Raw genomic sequence first — 18,643 nt, 5'->3', positions numbered from 1 at the left:
GGCAATGTCTTATTAGAAAATATATAAAAATGCCTGCATTTCCTGATTCTAGTCAGACAAACTCTGTATTAGCACATTTTTGTCTCCTTGCTGCAAGATTAAAGTGCCTTAACCTGAACCTACCATGTATTGATCATTTTTAAAGTATATTTTTCCTTTGACAAACATGATCTGGCAAGTTTTGCTCCTTAAGCCAAGCATGCCTTCTAAGTACAGACCCAGTGACAGCAGCCCTGCAAGATGCTTCTAAAGAATCAAAGCTACATTGCAAAGTATGTTTACCAACTTGTTCAGCAGAATGCATTAAATCCTGTAATTCTGTGTGTTCAGCACAGTCAGGAATCAACATCATTTTCTGTTTAAGTAGTCATATAATATGCTGCTGGTACTTTAACATATGAAACTGGCAATTTAAAGCCCTAATGGCCAAAGTAGCAGAAGTGTATACCTTCTTACCCCATCTGTCCAAGGCTCTAGAATCTCTATCAGAAGGGGCAGTAGCCTTAATGTCCTTTGGACCTTGGGAAATGGTCTCTGGATCCGCAGTAGGATTCTTGAAGAGGAACTTGTGAGAGTCAGGTACTCTGTAATACCTGTCAGGTTTTCTGGGAGCTGGAGGTAAATTGTCTGGGGACCGGCTAGATTCCAAGAAAGCATCATCTACAATGTCCAGAACAGGAGGGATAGCTAAAGGCATGTGTTGAGAAAGGAGTAAGAATTCCCTAAGCCTTTTTTTGGATTCAAGAGTAATCCTGGCTTTCCCAGCGGAAATGCTCCCTAGTGCAAGGTTTCACCAAAAGAAAAATCTTCTGGAGGGGAAGCAAATGGAATAGAATCATCTGCATCAGAATCTTTATAGGTAGATAAGGGCAAATCCTGGTAATCAGAAGAAACAGAAATATCAGAATCCTGATCAGAAGAATTAGAAGGAAAATCAGTTCTAGCTCTCTTACAGGGGGAAGGCTGGTGTCCCCTAATTAAAGTAATAAGGTCTTCAGCCACTCTAAGCATTTGTTTTTTAGGCATATGGGCCTGACCATGCGGTTTGGACGTCAGTTTTCTAGGAGTGGGTCGAGTTTTAGGCCTGGATGAAGAAGATGGCATTGGTTTAAAATGCAAGTCTGTAGGCCTGAAAACGCCCTCAAGGTAGAGACATCCACAGGTTCCATAGTCGAAAAAGCATCTTGCAGCATACTGAACTCCAAATGGGTCTCAGTACAGGCCTGTGAATTTGAAGTAGCGGGTATCAGAGGCTGCGAAAGCGGTGGAAGCATCGTTGGCAGGTTTGGACCTATGCGGTCTGCCTCTGTCTTTATCCTTACATTTTTTCAGAATATCGGTAGTCGGATGGCTTACCAAAGTCATTTCTGGATAATTAGAGTACCAAAATAATCTGCTGCAAAAATAGACCGAAGATGAATAGTTCGGGGGTTGAATAAGGCACAAAACCGACAGTGAGGGACGTCATGGTCCACAAGTAAGACAATTGTTAACTTTTACTGACATCAGTTAAGAGCAAGAAAAAGGATCCCCAACGGGGGACTTAGCTTTTTTGAAGACTTCGGTACTGAAACTCGAAAACTAAAATTTCAAGAGTCGGCCGACCGGCACTTGCGAACTGCTTCTGCTTCAGGCACCGCGTGGCAAGAAAGACTGATGTAATGGCGTTGACTGCATGTTTTATACCCCTGACGACCTGACGTCATGGAAGAAGAGACAACATCCGATGCAGGAATCCAAGACTCTGGTATTCAGGCCAGCTGACGTTGGGGATCCTTTTTCTTGCTCTTAACTGATGTTGTAATGACTGCAACAGTGAAATACGAAGAACATCTACTTATTCTCTTTCCAGCCAAATTATTGCTGACATCATGGATAAAAACTGGCAACTTATTAGAAGGGGCACGTCCACAAATTGTTTATAAGAAAAGCATTAGCTTTAAAAATATTTCTGATATGAGAAAAGATAAAAATTATTAAGTAGAATATAAAATGATAAAATGCAGAGCATGCAAGTAATGACAGTATACACAAATGGAAAATACTATAAAAGTGGGGATGGAAAAGCTAAAATTAACTGGCAAATACAGTTGTAATACACAAGGAGTGGTATATATTGCAGTTTGCATGCCCTGCAATGCATTTTATTTAGGAAAAACAGAACAAAAATGAAAAGAGCATGTCTACGATCATATATATGAAATAAAGAAAGAATGATTAATGCATTGCACAAGCATATCATGAATAATGGGGACTGTTATTTTTTATTTTCCATTTTGGAGAGAGTGGAATGGAGCCCCAGGGGCAGTCCATGGAGTATTATTTGCAGCAGTGTGAGTTGTGGTAGCAGATATATTTAAATTTTTCAGTACCACCATGACTTAATGAAATTATATCTTTTAATTGTGTACTGAATATGAAAGCATATGAAAAGTGATATTTAAGTATTATTTTTAAAGATATACTATTTTGTGACTGTGTTTTTAAATTTCTAACAGTAGTGATTTGATGCTTTTTAAATGGTTACATATTAGCGAATGGGAGGAGGTAGTTTTAGTCATGTGTTTGAAGAGCAAGTATTTAAACTGTTTTAAATAAAGTGAATACTATCTGATGAAATCTGTATTTTTAGACGAAAGCACTTATCAGTTTAAGTTAATAAACCTTGCTGTGAACACGAGTTTTTATTTTATGTGTGTTTAGTTTATTACGGTTTTAAGTGGTTAAAGCTCACATAAATAATTTAAGGTCATTTCTATGTAATTAATACAGAAATAATTTTAACAATAATATGCTTATACAAAAAGGGAGAAAATGAAGAATAAGCCGTAAAGCTGCACAAAGTAAATCAATAGCAAAAGGTAAACAATAAAAATGAAAACATAAATGCTAGGTGAAAAATATAAAGCAAAATAACATAAAAAACATAACATTATAATTTAGGCATTTGAAGTTTTTGAGGTAAATCAGTGTCAATATAAATTACAGAAGAAAGGATGAAGGTAGAGGTGTACATAAAGAAAGGAATCAAATGCGAGGGCAGAGTCAAGAAGAAGCCATCCCAAGATGTGGCTGAGACAGCAAGCAAGGTAAAAACCTAGGGAAAGAACACCATCAATTAATGAAAGTATGGAGTGCTGGTGAAGTAATATTGGCCACTAACTTCCACATGCATCACAAGAGGAGGAAGAGACACTAGACACTAGAAAAGAGAATGAAGACATGGAGAAGAAACAGAGGCTCAAAAGGACAGAATTCTGAATGCCATCCTAAACAAGGTGGAGGATTGTCAGATGGGAAGGTGCTATTGGTAAACAGTAGCCCGTGTGTAGCCCACAACGAAGGGGAAGGGTAAAACTATAAAGACAGACATAATGGTGTGGGATTTTAGGAGTGGATTATGTTGAGCAGGAAAAGGGTCAAAGATGATTTAGGGTTGTTTGGGCAAATGGAGTAAATAAACTGGTGAAAGGTATAATTTATTTTTATTTATTTATTTTATTTCATTTTACATTTGTTGACCGGGCTGGTCTAACTGGATATATGTCCATTTTCAGTAGGGGCCTGGGGAGAAAAGCTCCAACATAGGAAATAGCATCATAGCATACAGAATATGCAATAGACAGATATTACATTACATTCTTTTAGAATAGGCAATACAAAGATTGTGTAAGAGTTACCTGGAAAAGAAAACTTTGGATAGCATAAATACGATGATAAAGAATACCAAGAATTGTTATCTTAAATTAGAGGCATGGTTACAGGCATACAATCTAATACTAACATACAGTACATATTCAGTGGAGGCCTGGGGAGAAAAGCTCCAATGGAGGCAATAGTATCTTAGACTACATTATAGAAGGAAGTTACATTACATTATTTTATATTAGAAAATAAAAGGAGAGTTCTTTTAGAGAAGTAAGTCATGAAACAGTGCTGAGAGGAAGTCTCTTTAATGCTAGGAAGTGGTTAGAGTTCTAGTTGCAATTGCTAGGCGTAATAAAACAGCAGAGCAAAGAGGTAAGGGGAGTGGAAGATAGGGAAACAGACTTTTAGTCTGGGTTAGAGCAGGGACATAGCCAGTGTGTTTTGAGATATTCTTTAAGATGTTTTTTGAAGAGTAGTGTGGAAGAAAGTGAAGATAATTCTTTAGGAAGCTGGTTCCAGGTTTTTCCCACTGTGTTGGAGAATAGTGAGTCCCCAGCCTTGTTGTTAGATTTCGTAGTAGAGACTAGAAGTTTATTGGCAGAGCGTAGTGTTGCCAGATTACTATATGGGGTAACCATACTAGTGAGGATAGGAGTCTTGTTAGGGTGATAGAGAATCTTTTGGGTAATAGTTGTTGAGAAAGTAGTTGATTCTGTAGTTCTAACCTTCCTTGCTTTTTAAGGTTGTGACAGTGATGGGTTCTAAAAGGGGAGCCAGTCGCAAATCTGGCAATGTTATTATAGCTGGTTGCAAGTTTGCTAAGGTTGTTTTTAGATAGGATAGTATAAATGGCAGAGGCGTAAAACAGGGTAGAGATAATGTGGGTTTGGGCAATGGTAGTTCTGGCTAGTGGTGTGAGGAAGGGTTTGATTCTATAAAGGTATCCTAGTTTTCGGTTGACTGATTTTATAGTAGTATTAATATGATCATCATAGCTAAGGCTGTGGTCTACTGTAATACCTAAGAGTCGGGTTGTAGTGTCTGGGGATATGGTTGTTCCATTGTTAGAAGTTACTGTGAAGTGACATTATGGAGATCTTTGGTTAGGAGTAAAGAGCAATAATTTAGTTTTTTTAGGGTTAAGGAGGAGGCAATGACTCATGAACCAATTTTCAACAGTATGAAATACAGTTTGGGTGAGGATCTGGAGTGAGGAAGCAGAGTTGGCAGAGCATATTAAAGTTGAATCATCTGCATATTGCATGCAGGTGGCTTGTGGAATTTTAGAGTTAAGATCATTAATAAAGATTGAAAAGAGAAGAGGGCCTAATATGGAGCCTTGGGGCACTCCAATGTTGACTGGAAGGGGTGAGGATAAATTATTATCCCAGAGAACAGCTTGATGTCTGTTATCCAAGTATGATTTAACCCAAAGTATTGCATGTGGGTCAAGAGATAGGGATTTTAGTACATCAATAAATAGGTGATGGTTAACCATGTCGAAGGCTTGTGACAGGTCAATAAATAATGCAGATGAAAGAGAGTTGTTATTATGATGTTTGTTAATACAGTCAGAAAAGGATAGTAAGGCAGTGGTAGTACTATGGTGAGGTCTAAAACCATGCTGACAGTTAACAAGTAAGTTATTAGAGAGAAGGTGGGTGAGCAACTGCCGGTGGATACATTTTTCCATTATTTTTGTTATTGGAGAGAGTAAGGCTATTGGTCGAAAGTTAGAAATCTCAGTAGAGGAACCACCCTTATGCAGAGGGATGATGTGTGAAACTTTCCTGATGTTGGGGATTGTTCCTTCAGTAATTGTTCTATTTATAAGGATGGATATAGGATAGGCAATGGCTTTAGATGCAATTTGTAGGTATTCACCTGGTAGATGGTCAGCTGAAGGGGTACAAGGTTTGAGTTTTTGTAGGAGGCAGCAGATGAGGGATGTTGGTACTGGTTCTAAATGAAATGAAGGAGCTGGGCTATTTATACTTATTGATAGGGTTAGTGCTGACAGGAGGTAGTGTATTTGCTAGAGTTTGAATAGCTTCAATGAAGTAGTTGTTGAAGGCATCAGCAATGTGTTTAGGGTTATCCTGGGTTATACCTGATGGGGTGGAAGTTTTGGAGTGGCCTGGATGAAACAGTTTGTTAATGCCTGACCAGAACTTTTGTGGTTTATGCTGGTGGGTTTGTTGTAGGTGAAGGCAGTAGTTTTTTTTTGTCTAGCAGAATTTCTTTTTTAGTGGTATTTCGTAGCTGCTTAAAGTAAAGATGGTCTGCTGGGTTTTTAGACGCTCTCCATTTGGCCCATATTTTATTACGTAGAAGAATCTTTTGTCTCGTTTCTTTGGTGAGCCATGGAGCAGTTTTGGTTCGTATTCTGGTAGAGCGAGAGGGGGCATGGCAATCAAGGATTTGTAGGAATTTTGTATTGAAGTAAGATACTGCATCTTCTAGCTGAAGATGATGAACTGGTGACCAGTCACATGCATTAAGGTCATTTAGGAAGTTTTCTTGATTAAAATGTTTTTTTGAGCGTGACGTTTTGAAAAGATTTGGATTGGGACTATGAAAATTTTGTTTAACTATAAATGTCAGGGAGTGGTCACTAATGTCATCTGGAAGGGTACCTGGTATATAAGTATCGTGGTGACTATTTATAAGGATCCAGTCTAGGGTGATTTCTTTATTACTTGGTTTATGGATTCTAGTAGGGGTGGTTATAATTTGGGAAAAGCCATATAGATTGATGTGGCAGGAAGGATTAGGTGTGCTACAAGTAGCCCAGTCTATATTAAAGTCACCTAAGTACTATGGTTTCCTGAGGTAGGTGAGTGGAGAGGCAACGGAGGATATTTTCCAGAGTGTTAATATTATTTCCAGGGGGCAGATAGGAGCAAATTATGTAGATAGATTTGCAGTTGTTGATATGTAGTTTGACACTAAGGGTTTCCTGCGTTGGTATTTGAGGGTAGGTATGCATTAACGGTTGTAAGTTGAAGTTCAGATTTGTAGAGGATGGCTACTCCTCCACCCTTTTTGTATATCCGATCACATCTCAGAATGTTATATCCAGATGGGGTTATTTTCTGGTTGACAGTAGTAGGATTTAGCCAAGTTTCTGTAATACAGAGGATGTCAAATGAGTGTATTTCTAAGAGTGCATGAAGGTGGGTTATTTTATTGTTAACACTACGGATGTTAAGATGGGCTATCAGGAGGGAGTTGGAGGGTCTTGTCTGGGTATGGGTATTGAGTGTTAGGTTCTGTGGTACCTTAGTGAAACTAAAAGAAAATGGGAAACAAGTTGAAAAAGCTAATGTGGCTACAAAGGAATGTAAACTAGTTATAAATTGTAATGACTGGGTATAAATGAGGTGGAAGGGAGGGGCTGGAGAGGTGGAGGAGGCATGGTACAAATAAAAAGACAACTACAGAGCTAAGACATGAAAGACACAAGTCAAAAAGATAGTTAACACAATGGTTCATGAAAGAGAACAGAAGCCTTTTTAGGAATACAGCAGAAAGTAGGAAGGAATGAAGATGAGCAATGAAGAGTGAGGCATCATGAGTGATGAGGAAAACAGAGGTTTGGAATGAAAACATCTCTTAGTTTTCACACAAGAAATAAAAGCAAAGTGAGATGAAGGTACCATTCTGGATGAAAGGGAGACAAAAGTGGTGACATCAGGAGACATACTACATAACAGGGAGACATGAGGTACAGCGGGAAATGGCTTCTCTGAGGGAAGATAAATCAAAGGCACCAGATAGGCTGCAATCCAGAATACTCACCAATTGGGCTAGTGCGCAGTCACCCCACAATTGATATCTCAAATAGAACACTGGCTACAGCAGAAGTGTCTGGAAACAGGAACACATAAGTGAAGTACCCTTTTAGAAATTGGAGAGCAGGAAACATTTGGGGACTACAGACCTGTTAGCATAACAGCAATGACAGTGAAAGTCAATGATAAGAGTCATGATGGAAAAGCTAGTTACTTTAATAGAAGACAATAGCCAACACAATATCATGGGCAGAAGAAGCTGCCTGTCAGATTTGATCCAAAGTTTATGAATGGGTTACATTACTCCTATAACTTAACAGATGAGTACAGCATGGTCAGCTGTTAGGGAGAACTGCTGAGGTTGGAGGAAGGTACAAGACTAAAAATCTAGACTGATGTATAGCCAAAGGTGAGGCTAAAAAGGCTATGGTTAAATGAACATTATCAGAAAAAGGAAGGCGACTGGTGTAGTGCTGCAGGGTCCACTAATATTTCATATGAGTGTAAACTGTTACAAACAGACCTGCATAAAGACAGATGGTAGTGTCAATATAGAAGGTGCATAGGGCAGCTCTATATAGCAATTTTGTTACTTCTGTACTTTTTTGTATGCTTATTTATTTATATTTGGGGGGGGGGTCTTCTTCATCCTACAGTAATTCCTCACAGCTCTCCATAGCCATCACAGGACACATCATTTTTTGAACCACTCCAGTAATGTGCTCAGGGTCACAGGCAAGTTGGATCTTAGTTTCATGAAATCAATGGGTATGTCACCCATGGGTAGGAAGGCCAGGGCAGGGATTTATTTAGCCTTTAATATGGCTATCAGGGAAATTGCCAATTGGCCTTCATCAAACCAAATCAGTGGGCCTACCTCTATACTCATTGCATGAAGAAGAACCAGGAGCCTTGGACACACTGAGATAATACCTCTCCGACTGCCTGTAACACTGACAGCTCAAAATCAAACTCGGGAAATTCAAGCCCAGGGTTCAGTTCATACTTGTCTATCAGCTCTGCAAGAGTGCTGAGCATCTATCACAGGACAACCTACCTTTAGAAGATATATGGGTACACTCACCAGACGGCCACTGCTGGCTGTTAAGGTTCTCCCCCATAAAGCCCACAGATGAAGTACAGCTGATGGCATGCTGAGGTCACATTGGGAAGGGTGTCATTGATGACCCACATAGTGAATGGGGAGGCCCTGCAAGTCTCTTTTGTGGTCTGCATGGCCATGTCCTTGGTGAATTGCATTAACACGTAAATCCACCACCTGAGAGGCAACTGCTATAGGGTGCTACATGCCATAACTTTTTCCTCACCTGTTGGTAAAAACACTGTTGATGGTGGGCAAGGCTTGCATGACCTTAGCTGATGTGCCTGCAGTAGTAGCCTTGAAACACCTGACAAGGAAGGTGTCACACTTTGCTATGCCTCATACTTCACAGTTTAACATTCAGCTTCAGTATCAACTGCTATAACATCTGGCCAACAGTAGTGAGGTGTACTACTTAGCTCAGCTCCTCACTCTGTCACCATTCAGCCTTTGCAGCTGTCTGCCACATTTGGTACACACTACTAGTACCAGCGGTGGCCACAATGGTAGATGTAATCAGCACAATAATAAGCTTACTCTTGCTCCTGTATGATGTGGCTACACCTCAGAGCTCATATACAGTATCAGTGATTAATTCAAACTTTTGCTGTACTTGTCTCTCATGAAGACCACATGCCAGATGCTTACATTAAACCTGTGATGGATGTCAGATGCAGCAGCAGTAAAACAGTTAATGATTTTAGTGTGCTCAGAGTCTTCAATTGTCCATTTTGCTTTCTTGGTTTCCAAAATGCAAGAATATACAATTTCTTTCACAAACTACAATTCAAAGGCCAGCCAGTATATACTGCCACTTTAAATATGCACATGCAGTTGCTGCTTTCCAAAATGCAAGAACATACAATTCCTTTCACAAACTACAGTTCAAAGGCTAGCCAGTATATACTGCCCCTTTAAATATGCATATGCAGTTGCCACTGTGTGCATGAATGCATCCCTGCATGAACACTCTTACTGAATGAACTCCCAACCGCTGAACAAAGCTAATGAGCATATCAAGTTGAAAAGAGGACAATAACCAATATAAGCATACTGCTAACTAGCTCTACAAAGAAAAATAATGAAACACAAAGTTTAGAGATGTGTCTTCAGCTCTGATCTTCAAAGCTAGCAAGAAAGAACTGAGAAGGAGAGGATCCCCCTCCCTCCTTTTATTAACAGATCCCTAATGACTTGAGGAAAGAAAGAGTGAAGAGATTAAAAAGATTATAAGGAGCGAGTGAGGAAGCTTTGGCTAATGTCCCCCTATTTTAGCAGGAAAGGCTCTAAAGAAGATCCTTCCTTACCCTCTGAATAAGGAAAAGATGTACATAGAATCCTCTGCCCTCTTTGCGAAGGAGGAACATGCCCTATGACCCTATAAGGAGAGCCCCAAGGGCTTGCTCCAACAGCAGCATAATGACTATGTGGTCTTTAAGCAAACCTAACAGCACCAGGAAGACAAATGCCACCAGATGTTAACCAAATTGAACATATCCAACAATTGCAGGCATGCTTCAACACTGCACAGGATAAGCCATGGGAATTGCACCACCTCCTTTCCCTGCACGCACGCGCACACACGCACACACACACACACACACACACACACACACACACACACACACACACACAGGATGACTAAAGGTGACAAAGTTAAGTGAGTAGCATCCTACCTTCGCCCAGAATGATACCACAGTATAAGGACAAAATGATTGACTTCAACAATTGGCTAAGCTTCTGGTGTCATTAAAAGGGGATCCAGTATCTGTCTGCCTGGGACGACATGATTAACAAACCACAATGCTTTGTCAGAGATGGTCTGCACCTGTCTCCCCTGGGATTCAGGTTATTGGCTAAAGCTCTTGCCACCCCTATAGTGCCTTTTTTAGGCAAGGTTCAAAGGACAAAACCACCACCATAACAGATACAAGCATGCAAAATCTGAAGGTAATGCTACTCAGTGCTAGAAGTCTAAACCTCAAAATGCACTCTCTTGAGGCACTCTTAAAAATGGAGAACATAGATATCTGTGCAGAAATTGAGACCTGGTTCAAGGCGCTAGAGAGCATCCCTACAATACCAGGCTACAACACTTACCATGCTTTTCGGCCACCAAACCAAGACTGAAACACTAATGGTGTAGGAGTGTTCATGTTCAGCAAGAATATTTATACCTCCAGGCTAGTTGCCCAACACAATGCATCTGAAATTCTCCAGGTGCAACTAACACTAGGTAAGACTGCAATCCAAACTGTAGCTTGCTACAGATCCCCCACCATGCCCCAAGATTCTCACTACACCTTTCTAAACATACTGGAAAATATTAAGATACAACCACCCTAATACTGGGTGATTTCAACTACCCTGCCATTAACTGGGAAAACTACTTGGGTATCAACACCTTTTTCCAACAGTTCTTGGAATTCATAAATTGCAATGCCCTGGATCAACTGATTCATTGTCCCACCAGGGGCTCCAATATCCTAGACCTGGTCATTACCAACATGGGAGATAGATGCTCCACACCAGTGGTCACCCCCTCATTGGCCAGGTCTGACCATAAGCTAATCACCCTTGACATCCACATCCCACCCTCACCCACCAGTAAGGAAACCTATGTAAAAAACTTCTCCAAAGCCAACTTCATGCTACTCAAGTCAGAAGTGACCAGCTTCATGACACCCATGCAGACGGGAGCTGAAAGTTCGACTGCTGCATTCCACACTAAGGCACTGTATGAGCACATCCACTCATGCATGAATCATGCCATCCCAAATAGAACTAAGACCCTCTCCTCCAAAAAAAGGAAGCCAAGGATCTAAACCTTGTCATCACAATGAACAAAACATGCTGGAAAGATAGGTTCCTCACCCAAAGACTCTCCATACTCTGGAAGAGACTGCCCATACATGTCAAGCACAGTGCCTCCTTAGCCCTCTTCAACAGGAACCTTGACGATTAGATGGGAGATAGGAAATTCACCCCAGGGATCATATCAGTAGCCCTGCTAGACAGGGGTCCAGGTAAGTAAATATTGTGGGAAGAAATATCCAGGGAATTGTTAGGTCTAGGCTTGTATAGGCCCTAGGGCCGATAGCCTAGTACCAACCTATGAACATATAAAGGATCCCTTCAGGATGCAAGTCCATTTGCTGAAAGAAGACGACCGGCACAATTAAGAACTCTAGGGTCAATGACTACTTTCCTGATGGAGATACAACGGGATATATTTTTGTTCCACAGCTGTTCTCTGGTCCCTCACAGCAGCATTTGACTAAAAAGTCCTCCAGCAGGGCTACTAGATAATACATGCCTTCAGTACCATCCAGCAGAACAGGATGAAGGTTATGGCAGGTTACTCGTTTGGCACTGTGAAAGTGTCTGCAAGGAAAAATCCACGTTATAAAGCCAAGCTCTCTCCATTTTCTCTCCTTAGCATAAACCTACAGCCCTATGTCAAAACACAGAGCAAATGTGCAGGCAAACCACTACTGCTGCAAGCCAGGCAAGCTATGCTTTCACCTAATCCCCTTAGCGGTGGACAAAGTGATGCCTGCAAATGACTGGTCCTTCCTCTCAGCATTATATCAAAGCAATGGGTGTTCATTCCAGTCTACCCAGGGATATATGGCAGGAGAAAAACTCAGTGTCCCAGAAAAACAGCATGACCTCTGTGTTTTCAAAATGGCATCCCTTCACTATGTGATAATCCTTACAAACAACCAAACTACGACCACATTTAAGGTAAGTAGTATCATAAAATAATAGTTCAACATGGAAGAAAGATGGCCATTTAGCAATGTTCAGTCTTTCTTCTCAGTATCAAACAGCCCAAGACCATGACTGAAAATGTGGCATAAGGCAGCGTTTGCTGCCACAACCAGCACTCAGCACAGCTCACACATGCTTAATGAACAGGTTCACAAACACCTTTAGCAGTACAATGGGTTATATACTGACCTCTTATTTATAGATCATGAAAGATGGTGGTAGACAACGCAGGGCTAGTCTTCCTTATGGTCCTAAATTAATATGTCAAGTTAAAGGGCAGTTTCTTACCGGTAGTGCCAAGAATGTATCCAGTGGTTGAGAATCAATTTTCAAAACTGCACGGAAAAATCCAGGTGATAATGGTCCTTGAAGAGGTTTTTTCCATTCAGCACTTCCCAGCCTTGAGTAAAGAAGAAAAACAGTTAATGGATATATCTGTTAGACTAAAATACGCATATACACCAAAACAGTAAATGGCAGCTTTACAGATGTGTTCTGTCACTCCTAGTTATCTTCCAGCTAATATCAAGTGCCTAACGGGTTACATATAATGATTCCAAAGCAAAGGAAAATATATTTTTTTAATTAATATAGTCTTTGATAATTAGAAATATATCACTGAGCCACTGTTTCATTTTTGGAAGAAGCTCAGAGTAGAAACAAAACAACAATACAGTAAACAAAATAAGATGGTATCAAAGTCACAAATTGTATGCCAAAGCATATCCAGTAGTCTTCATCTTCTTCTTCTTTCGGCTTTTCCCTTATGTAGTAATGGGAAAAGAACTGAAGACAGAAAAGGAGCATAACTAGGTGTGAATGACATGACTCAAAATGGATACCATGATTACAATTGGTATACTAGTGAAAAAACCTCTGATGATCACCAGTGTGTGATTCTGGGGTTTATGCAGGGAACATCAAGACAGCATTATGTTAGCAATTTTTGTTTCCTCCGAGACTGTGTAATTTCATAGTTTTTACATAAACTAATGGGGATTGGGGGCATCTCCCCAGATGGGGATGCAGAGAGCTGTGTCACCTGAAAAAAAGAAAAAAGAAGTTATGTACTCACCATAATGTTCCATCTGTCTTGTCCATTTTCATTCTTCCTCAACAGATGGGTTCACAGCAGTTGCTAAAGCTTGTGGCAACCAAAACTCTCAAGCTTCTCCCTTACCTACAATGCTGCAATCCCAAGTACCTCAGATCTTGTTTGCTGATTTACTAATAAGGAAATATATTTGTAGACAAATGGGAAGAAGACTATATCTGGAGCTTAATATAAAAGACAATAATGTCCATAAACCACTTATTCTTCCGGGAGTTTATAAAGGACAAGGGTTGGCAAGTGGCGAGTTGAGGAAGAATGAAATGGACAACTAAGATGGAACATTATGATGAGTACAGAACTTCTTTATCTGATGTTGTTAATTTCCATTTTGTCCACAACTGATGGGACAGAGTCCCCAGCAACCTAAAATCCCATGTGGACTCATGGAATGATGGTCTACCACTGAAGACCAAATCTAATTTTTAATGAGTAAGAAAGGTATGCGGAGTGGGCCCAAGTTGCTGCAGCGCAAATACCAACCATGGACATTCTAGACTGAAAAACTGAGGAAGTTGCCATGGATCTAGCTGAATAGGCCCATAATGGTTTTGGTAAGGTAATGCCCAGTTTATTATAAATAAATGAAATACAGTCAGCCATCTGGCTAAAGTTACTTTGGCAAATGGTTTTCTTAATTTTACTTCTTTAAATGAGACAAACAATTGGTCAGATTTTCTGATGTCTTTTGTTCTGTTTAGGTAAAAATGTAATTGTCTGTGAACATCAAATAAATGTAACATGCATTCGTCCTTGTTAGCAAATTTAGGTAAGAATACTGACAAATTAATGGACTGATTGATGTTAGATTCTGATACCACCTTAGGAAGGAAGGATGCATTAGTTCGTAAGGTAACTATCCTTGTGAAAAATCAAGTACTGAGGTTTTGAGCACAATGCTTGAATCCTGGAAATTTGTATGGCAGAAGTAATGGCTACCAGAAAAATTGTCTTCCAAGAAAGGTATTTAAGGTCACACTTGGCTGCCGATTCAAATCGGGAACAGGTAACAGCTTGAAGTACCAGTTTCAGGCCCCATGGAGGAGTAGTGTCTTAAAAAGGAGGTCTTAGAAGAAGAGTCCCTCTCAAAAAGGATTTGTAGAGCTTATGTGAAGCAACAGAGGAACCCTTAAATCCAACGTGAAAATTCGATACAACTGCTAACTGAACTTTAACTGTTGAGGAACTAGCTCCTTCTTTAAAATGCATATTCAAAAATTCCAGGATGTTATGTATGGGAGCCGAAAAAGGATCAACATTACTTTGGTGAGCCCAGTAAACAAACCATTTCCATTTACTGGAGTAGAGCTTTCATGCAGAGAGTTTATTAGAAGATAAAAGTATATGTTGGACAGGTGACTAGAGCATAGGTTGCCTGGTCATTAATGGAATTGGAGAAGCCAGGATGCCAGCCTGTTTTTTGATGAGTCTGGATGAATCACACCTGTGGGATGAGAGAGAACGTCTGGAGTCAGATCCAGAATCCAAGGTTGGTGAAATAAATGAGGCCAAAGGAAGGAGAACCAAATCTGTTGAGGCCAGAAGGTGCAATGAGGATGGCTTTGCTCTTCAACATGGCAGATTTATTTAGGAATTTCGGAATTACAGGATTTGGAGAAGAAGTGTAATGTAGACTGGGAGCCAATTGTGAAGGAGAGCATCTCTCTGTGATTTCCCCTGTGGGGAGATTACGGCAAAGTACTTGCTACATTTGTTGTTTAGGGGAAAGGCAAAAAGATCACATAAAGGTTGGCCCCACTGATGGAAAATCATTTCTGCTACTTTTATGTTGAGAGACCACTCATGAGGTAGAAGAATGCACCTGCTCATTTGTCTGCTTTCACAATGGACTTCCCCAGAATGTGCATTGCTATGAGAAAGCAGCTGGATGAGATTTCCCACTGCCGTGCAGTTCTTGAGACAACACATAAGATCTGGTTCCTCCTTGTTTGTTAATATACCAAACTAATGACATATTGTCCATTTGAACTGCAATCACCCCAGAGGGAGAGCATTCTGGAAGGCCTGCAATGCTAAAAGCACTGCTCTCATCTCTAAGACTGTGATAAGCAAGTTGGCCTCTTCAGGGGACCAAGTGCCTTGGACTGCTGTCCCCACAAAATGCTCCCATGCCCACCCCAACTGGGAAGTGTCCATGGTCATTATTGGCTTGGGCTGAGGGGGAATGAATGGATGGCCTTGTATATAACCTGGTCCAACTGAATCCACCATTCAAGACCCCTTTTGTACACATGGATGAATAGCACTGGGGTTGGCAGGGGTTGGTAAGGTATTGACTACTGTATTGCTAGCATCCACTGAAGGATCCTCATGCAAAATCTGGCTAAAGGTACTAGTGCTATAGCTGCTGAGATTGATCATAGAACTTGCAGAACCAAGTTGGCTGAAATCCTGGTACTGCAGATTATTTTTCTGACCTGTGACCTTATAATCTGAAACCCTGAAAAAGATAGTGAGGCTATCATTGACTGTATTGAACAATGCCCCTATAAAACTCCAATTTTTTGGTTGGTTCTAGTTGAGAATTTGCGTAGTTTATGGTTATCCCCAGATGCGAACATGTCTGGAGAACCTGTTGCCTGGTCAGGGTGGTAATGAGACAGTCATCTAGATATGGAAACATCCATAATCCTTGCAGCCTCAAGTGAGCTGTTACTACTGCCATACATTTGGTAAACACCCCAGGGGCTATGATGAGACCAAAGTGCAGAACTCTGAAATGGTAATGACTGGCTCCCAGCCGGAAGCATAAATACCTTATGGATTGCCTGTTCATCTTTATGTGACAGTACACATCCTGAAGGTCTATCAAACACATCCAGTCGTCCTTGCCCTAAAAAAAGAGAATGGACTGAACTGTGACCATCTGGAAACTGGTGTGTCAAAATGATTTGTTCAAGTTGCTGAGATCCAAAATTGGTCTCCACTCCCCCATTTTCTTTAACATTAAAAAGAATCTTGAGTATGTTCTGAATTCTAGCTGGTCTGGTGGGACCTCTTGGATGACTCTCTTTTCTAGCAGCTTTTGTACCTGAATTGCCGCTTGTTCCCTCTGACTAGGGGGAACAGTGGGGGATTTCTTGAAATTGGAGGAGGAAGGGAATATGGTATTGTATTAACCTCTGGAAATAATCCTCTGCATACAAGTATCTGTTGTTATTTCTAGCCAGGCTGTCTGGTGCAGGGATAGTCTGGCCAAACAAAGACATGCTGTCAAAATGATTGACAAATGAAGACCTGAAGGGCTCCACAAAATCACATAAGCACATCATGCCTCCTGATGAAAATGCCTGAACCAGCTTGCCCTTGAAGGTCCTTCGGCTACATGCAAAATGAGCCTCACGGTTGAATTGGAAATAGATTGCAGGGAAGCCAACTGAGAAGTAACAGATGATTCTACTTCCTCAGAAAGGGATCCTGAGAGGGTACTTGAAAGTTCATCAATCAAATCTTTCTGTAACCTTGTGAAATGTGTCAAATAATTCAGTGACCTTAAGGCAAAGGTCGCCAAAGTACAGACACACTTCCCAAACCTATCCATCACCCCAGACTCCTTGTGGGGGGATAAATAGTGGAACTCTAGTCGGCAAGCTTTTGGACCACTGTCAGTCCCTGCTCAGAGGACACCCCCCACCCCACCCCGAGGCAGAAGCTGGAGCCGAGCTAACCCTTGCCAAGGCTCTGAGGTGCAGAAATGGCTCTGACAATTTCTGAGTCGACTCAAAACACCTTGGATCTGACAGGGAAGGCTTGGCTCAGAGTTCTCCAGATCTGACTAAACCACAATGCTCAGAGCGAACTTCTGATCTGATGATTGAGGTATTCTCAGATCTGAGTCAGATGGTGCCAGAAGGCTTGGATTCAAGAACTCTGTGACATTGGATTGAGTCAGAGAAGGAACTGGAAGAGAGGGGGGGCTGACAGAAGATCAGATCTCCTGACACGAAGGAGCACCCGATCATAGTCTGTGCTGAGAGAATTCTATTCGCCACTCTCTCCAAATCTTCTTCTGTTAAGCTCCTGGAAGAACAAGTGGAAAATCCTGAAGGGGACCCTAGATTTCTCCAAAAAGGGAGAGGAACCCTGGAGGCAACTGGATCTACTTAAGGGGAGTATCTAGTCTTTGGAAGGTAAACAATACTGGATAAAGTAGCTGGATCAATTGGCTTATACATTGGATCTGAAGAAGTCTGATCTGATATGTCTTTTTTTCCTTTGCTTCGGATCTGATGATGAGGTCAAATCTAATGAATCCCTTTTTGAAGACTTTGGATACAAGGCTGAGATCAGATCCAGCAATTTAGTCTTTTCCCTTTAGGATCTGAAAGAGAAGTTGGATCAGAAGAAGGTCTTTTTCTTGGTTGCACCAAAGCCTTAGAGGTAGATGGACTCTCCTAAACCTGAGACTATTGGTCCTGTTTTGGCTGCTTCACTGGATATTTTTCCAATGCCTCTAAAGCACCTGATTCTTTGCCCCCTGCTCCCAAGAAGCCTGAAAGCTTTTATAAGGTGCCCGAGAATTGTTTCTTTTTGTTCACATGCCCTGGTGCTGACCTCTATGTGGTGTCTGTAGCCTCTAATAAGCAATCTCAATTGCTTCCTTCGTCCAAGTTACTGCCTTCTGACAAAGACAGCAGAACCATGGACATGTTGCGTAAGAAGGTCTATACTTCGGCTACCCTAGCTTTTAAGGTGATTAATTATCAGATCCCATATAAATAGGTATGTGTTGGCTCTTCTTTTTCAGGCTTGTCAGCTTTTTCTGATCTTCCAGACTCAGATTAAATCTTCTGCCCTTTCCTTGCCAGAGATTTCCTCTCAAGTAGTTCATCATTCTATCAAATGTAGTTATGATGCAGCAGATGCCTCTTCTAGTGCTGCTGCTTTCAGTTCAGTAATGAGGAGGTATTCTTGGCTTGGGCTTCAACCTTTACCAAATGATATTAAAGCTAAGTTAATGGATGCTCCCATGGATAATAACCTTTTGTTTGGGGAAGCGGCTGATGGTTTAAGTCTCTTCAGGACAAGGGCCTTACTGGAGCTTAAACACGTGTTTGTTTCTCCTGTGCCTACATTTCAGAGAAACTACCCTTCTAAACCAGCCTTTGTACGTAGCAATCTCACCCTCCTGCTAAAAATAAAAATGGTGGTAAACAGGTTTCTCCTGCTATTCACACTGCAGGGATTCAGTAA

General features: G+C 40.9%; 1 protein-coding gene across 4 annotated transcripts in view; it reads right to left on the bottom strand.

Annotated features, from left to right (window-relative positions):
• The window catches only part of GLB1L2 (galactosidase beta 1 like 2), a 2,046,079-nt gene that overhangs the window by 160,565 nt on the left and 1,866,871 nt on the right, over positions 1 to 18,643 (bottom strand). For all 4 annotated transcript variants that reach the window (XM_044081172.1, XM_044081170.1, XM_044081169.1 and 1 more), the window contains exon 17: positions 12,607 to 12,718. In XM_044081172.1, coding sequence (XP_043937107.1) covers positions 12,607 to 12,718 — 112 coding nt within the window. The remainder of the gene's footprint in view (positions 1 to 12,606; positions 12,719 to 18,643) is intronic.

This window comes from Protopterus annectens, chromosome 8.part0 (genome assembly GCF_019279795.1).
Source record: "Protopterus annectens isolate FY-2018-M chromosome 8.part0, PAN1.0, whole genome shotgun sequence".
NCBI classification, from domain to species: domain Eukaryota; kingdom Metazoa; phylum Chordata; order Ceratodontiformes; family Protopteridae; genus Protopterus; species Protopterus annectens.
Note: the sequence above shows the minus strand (reverse complement) of the source record. Positions and strands in the feature narration are given on the sequence as shown.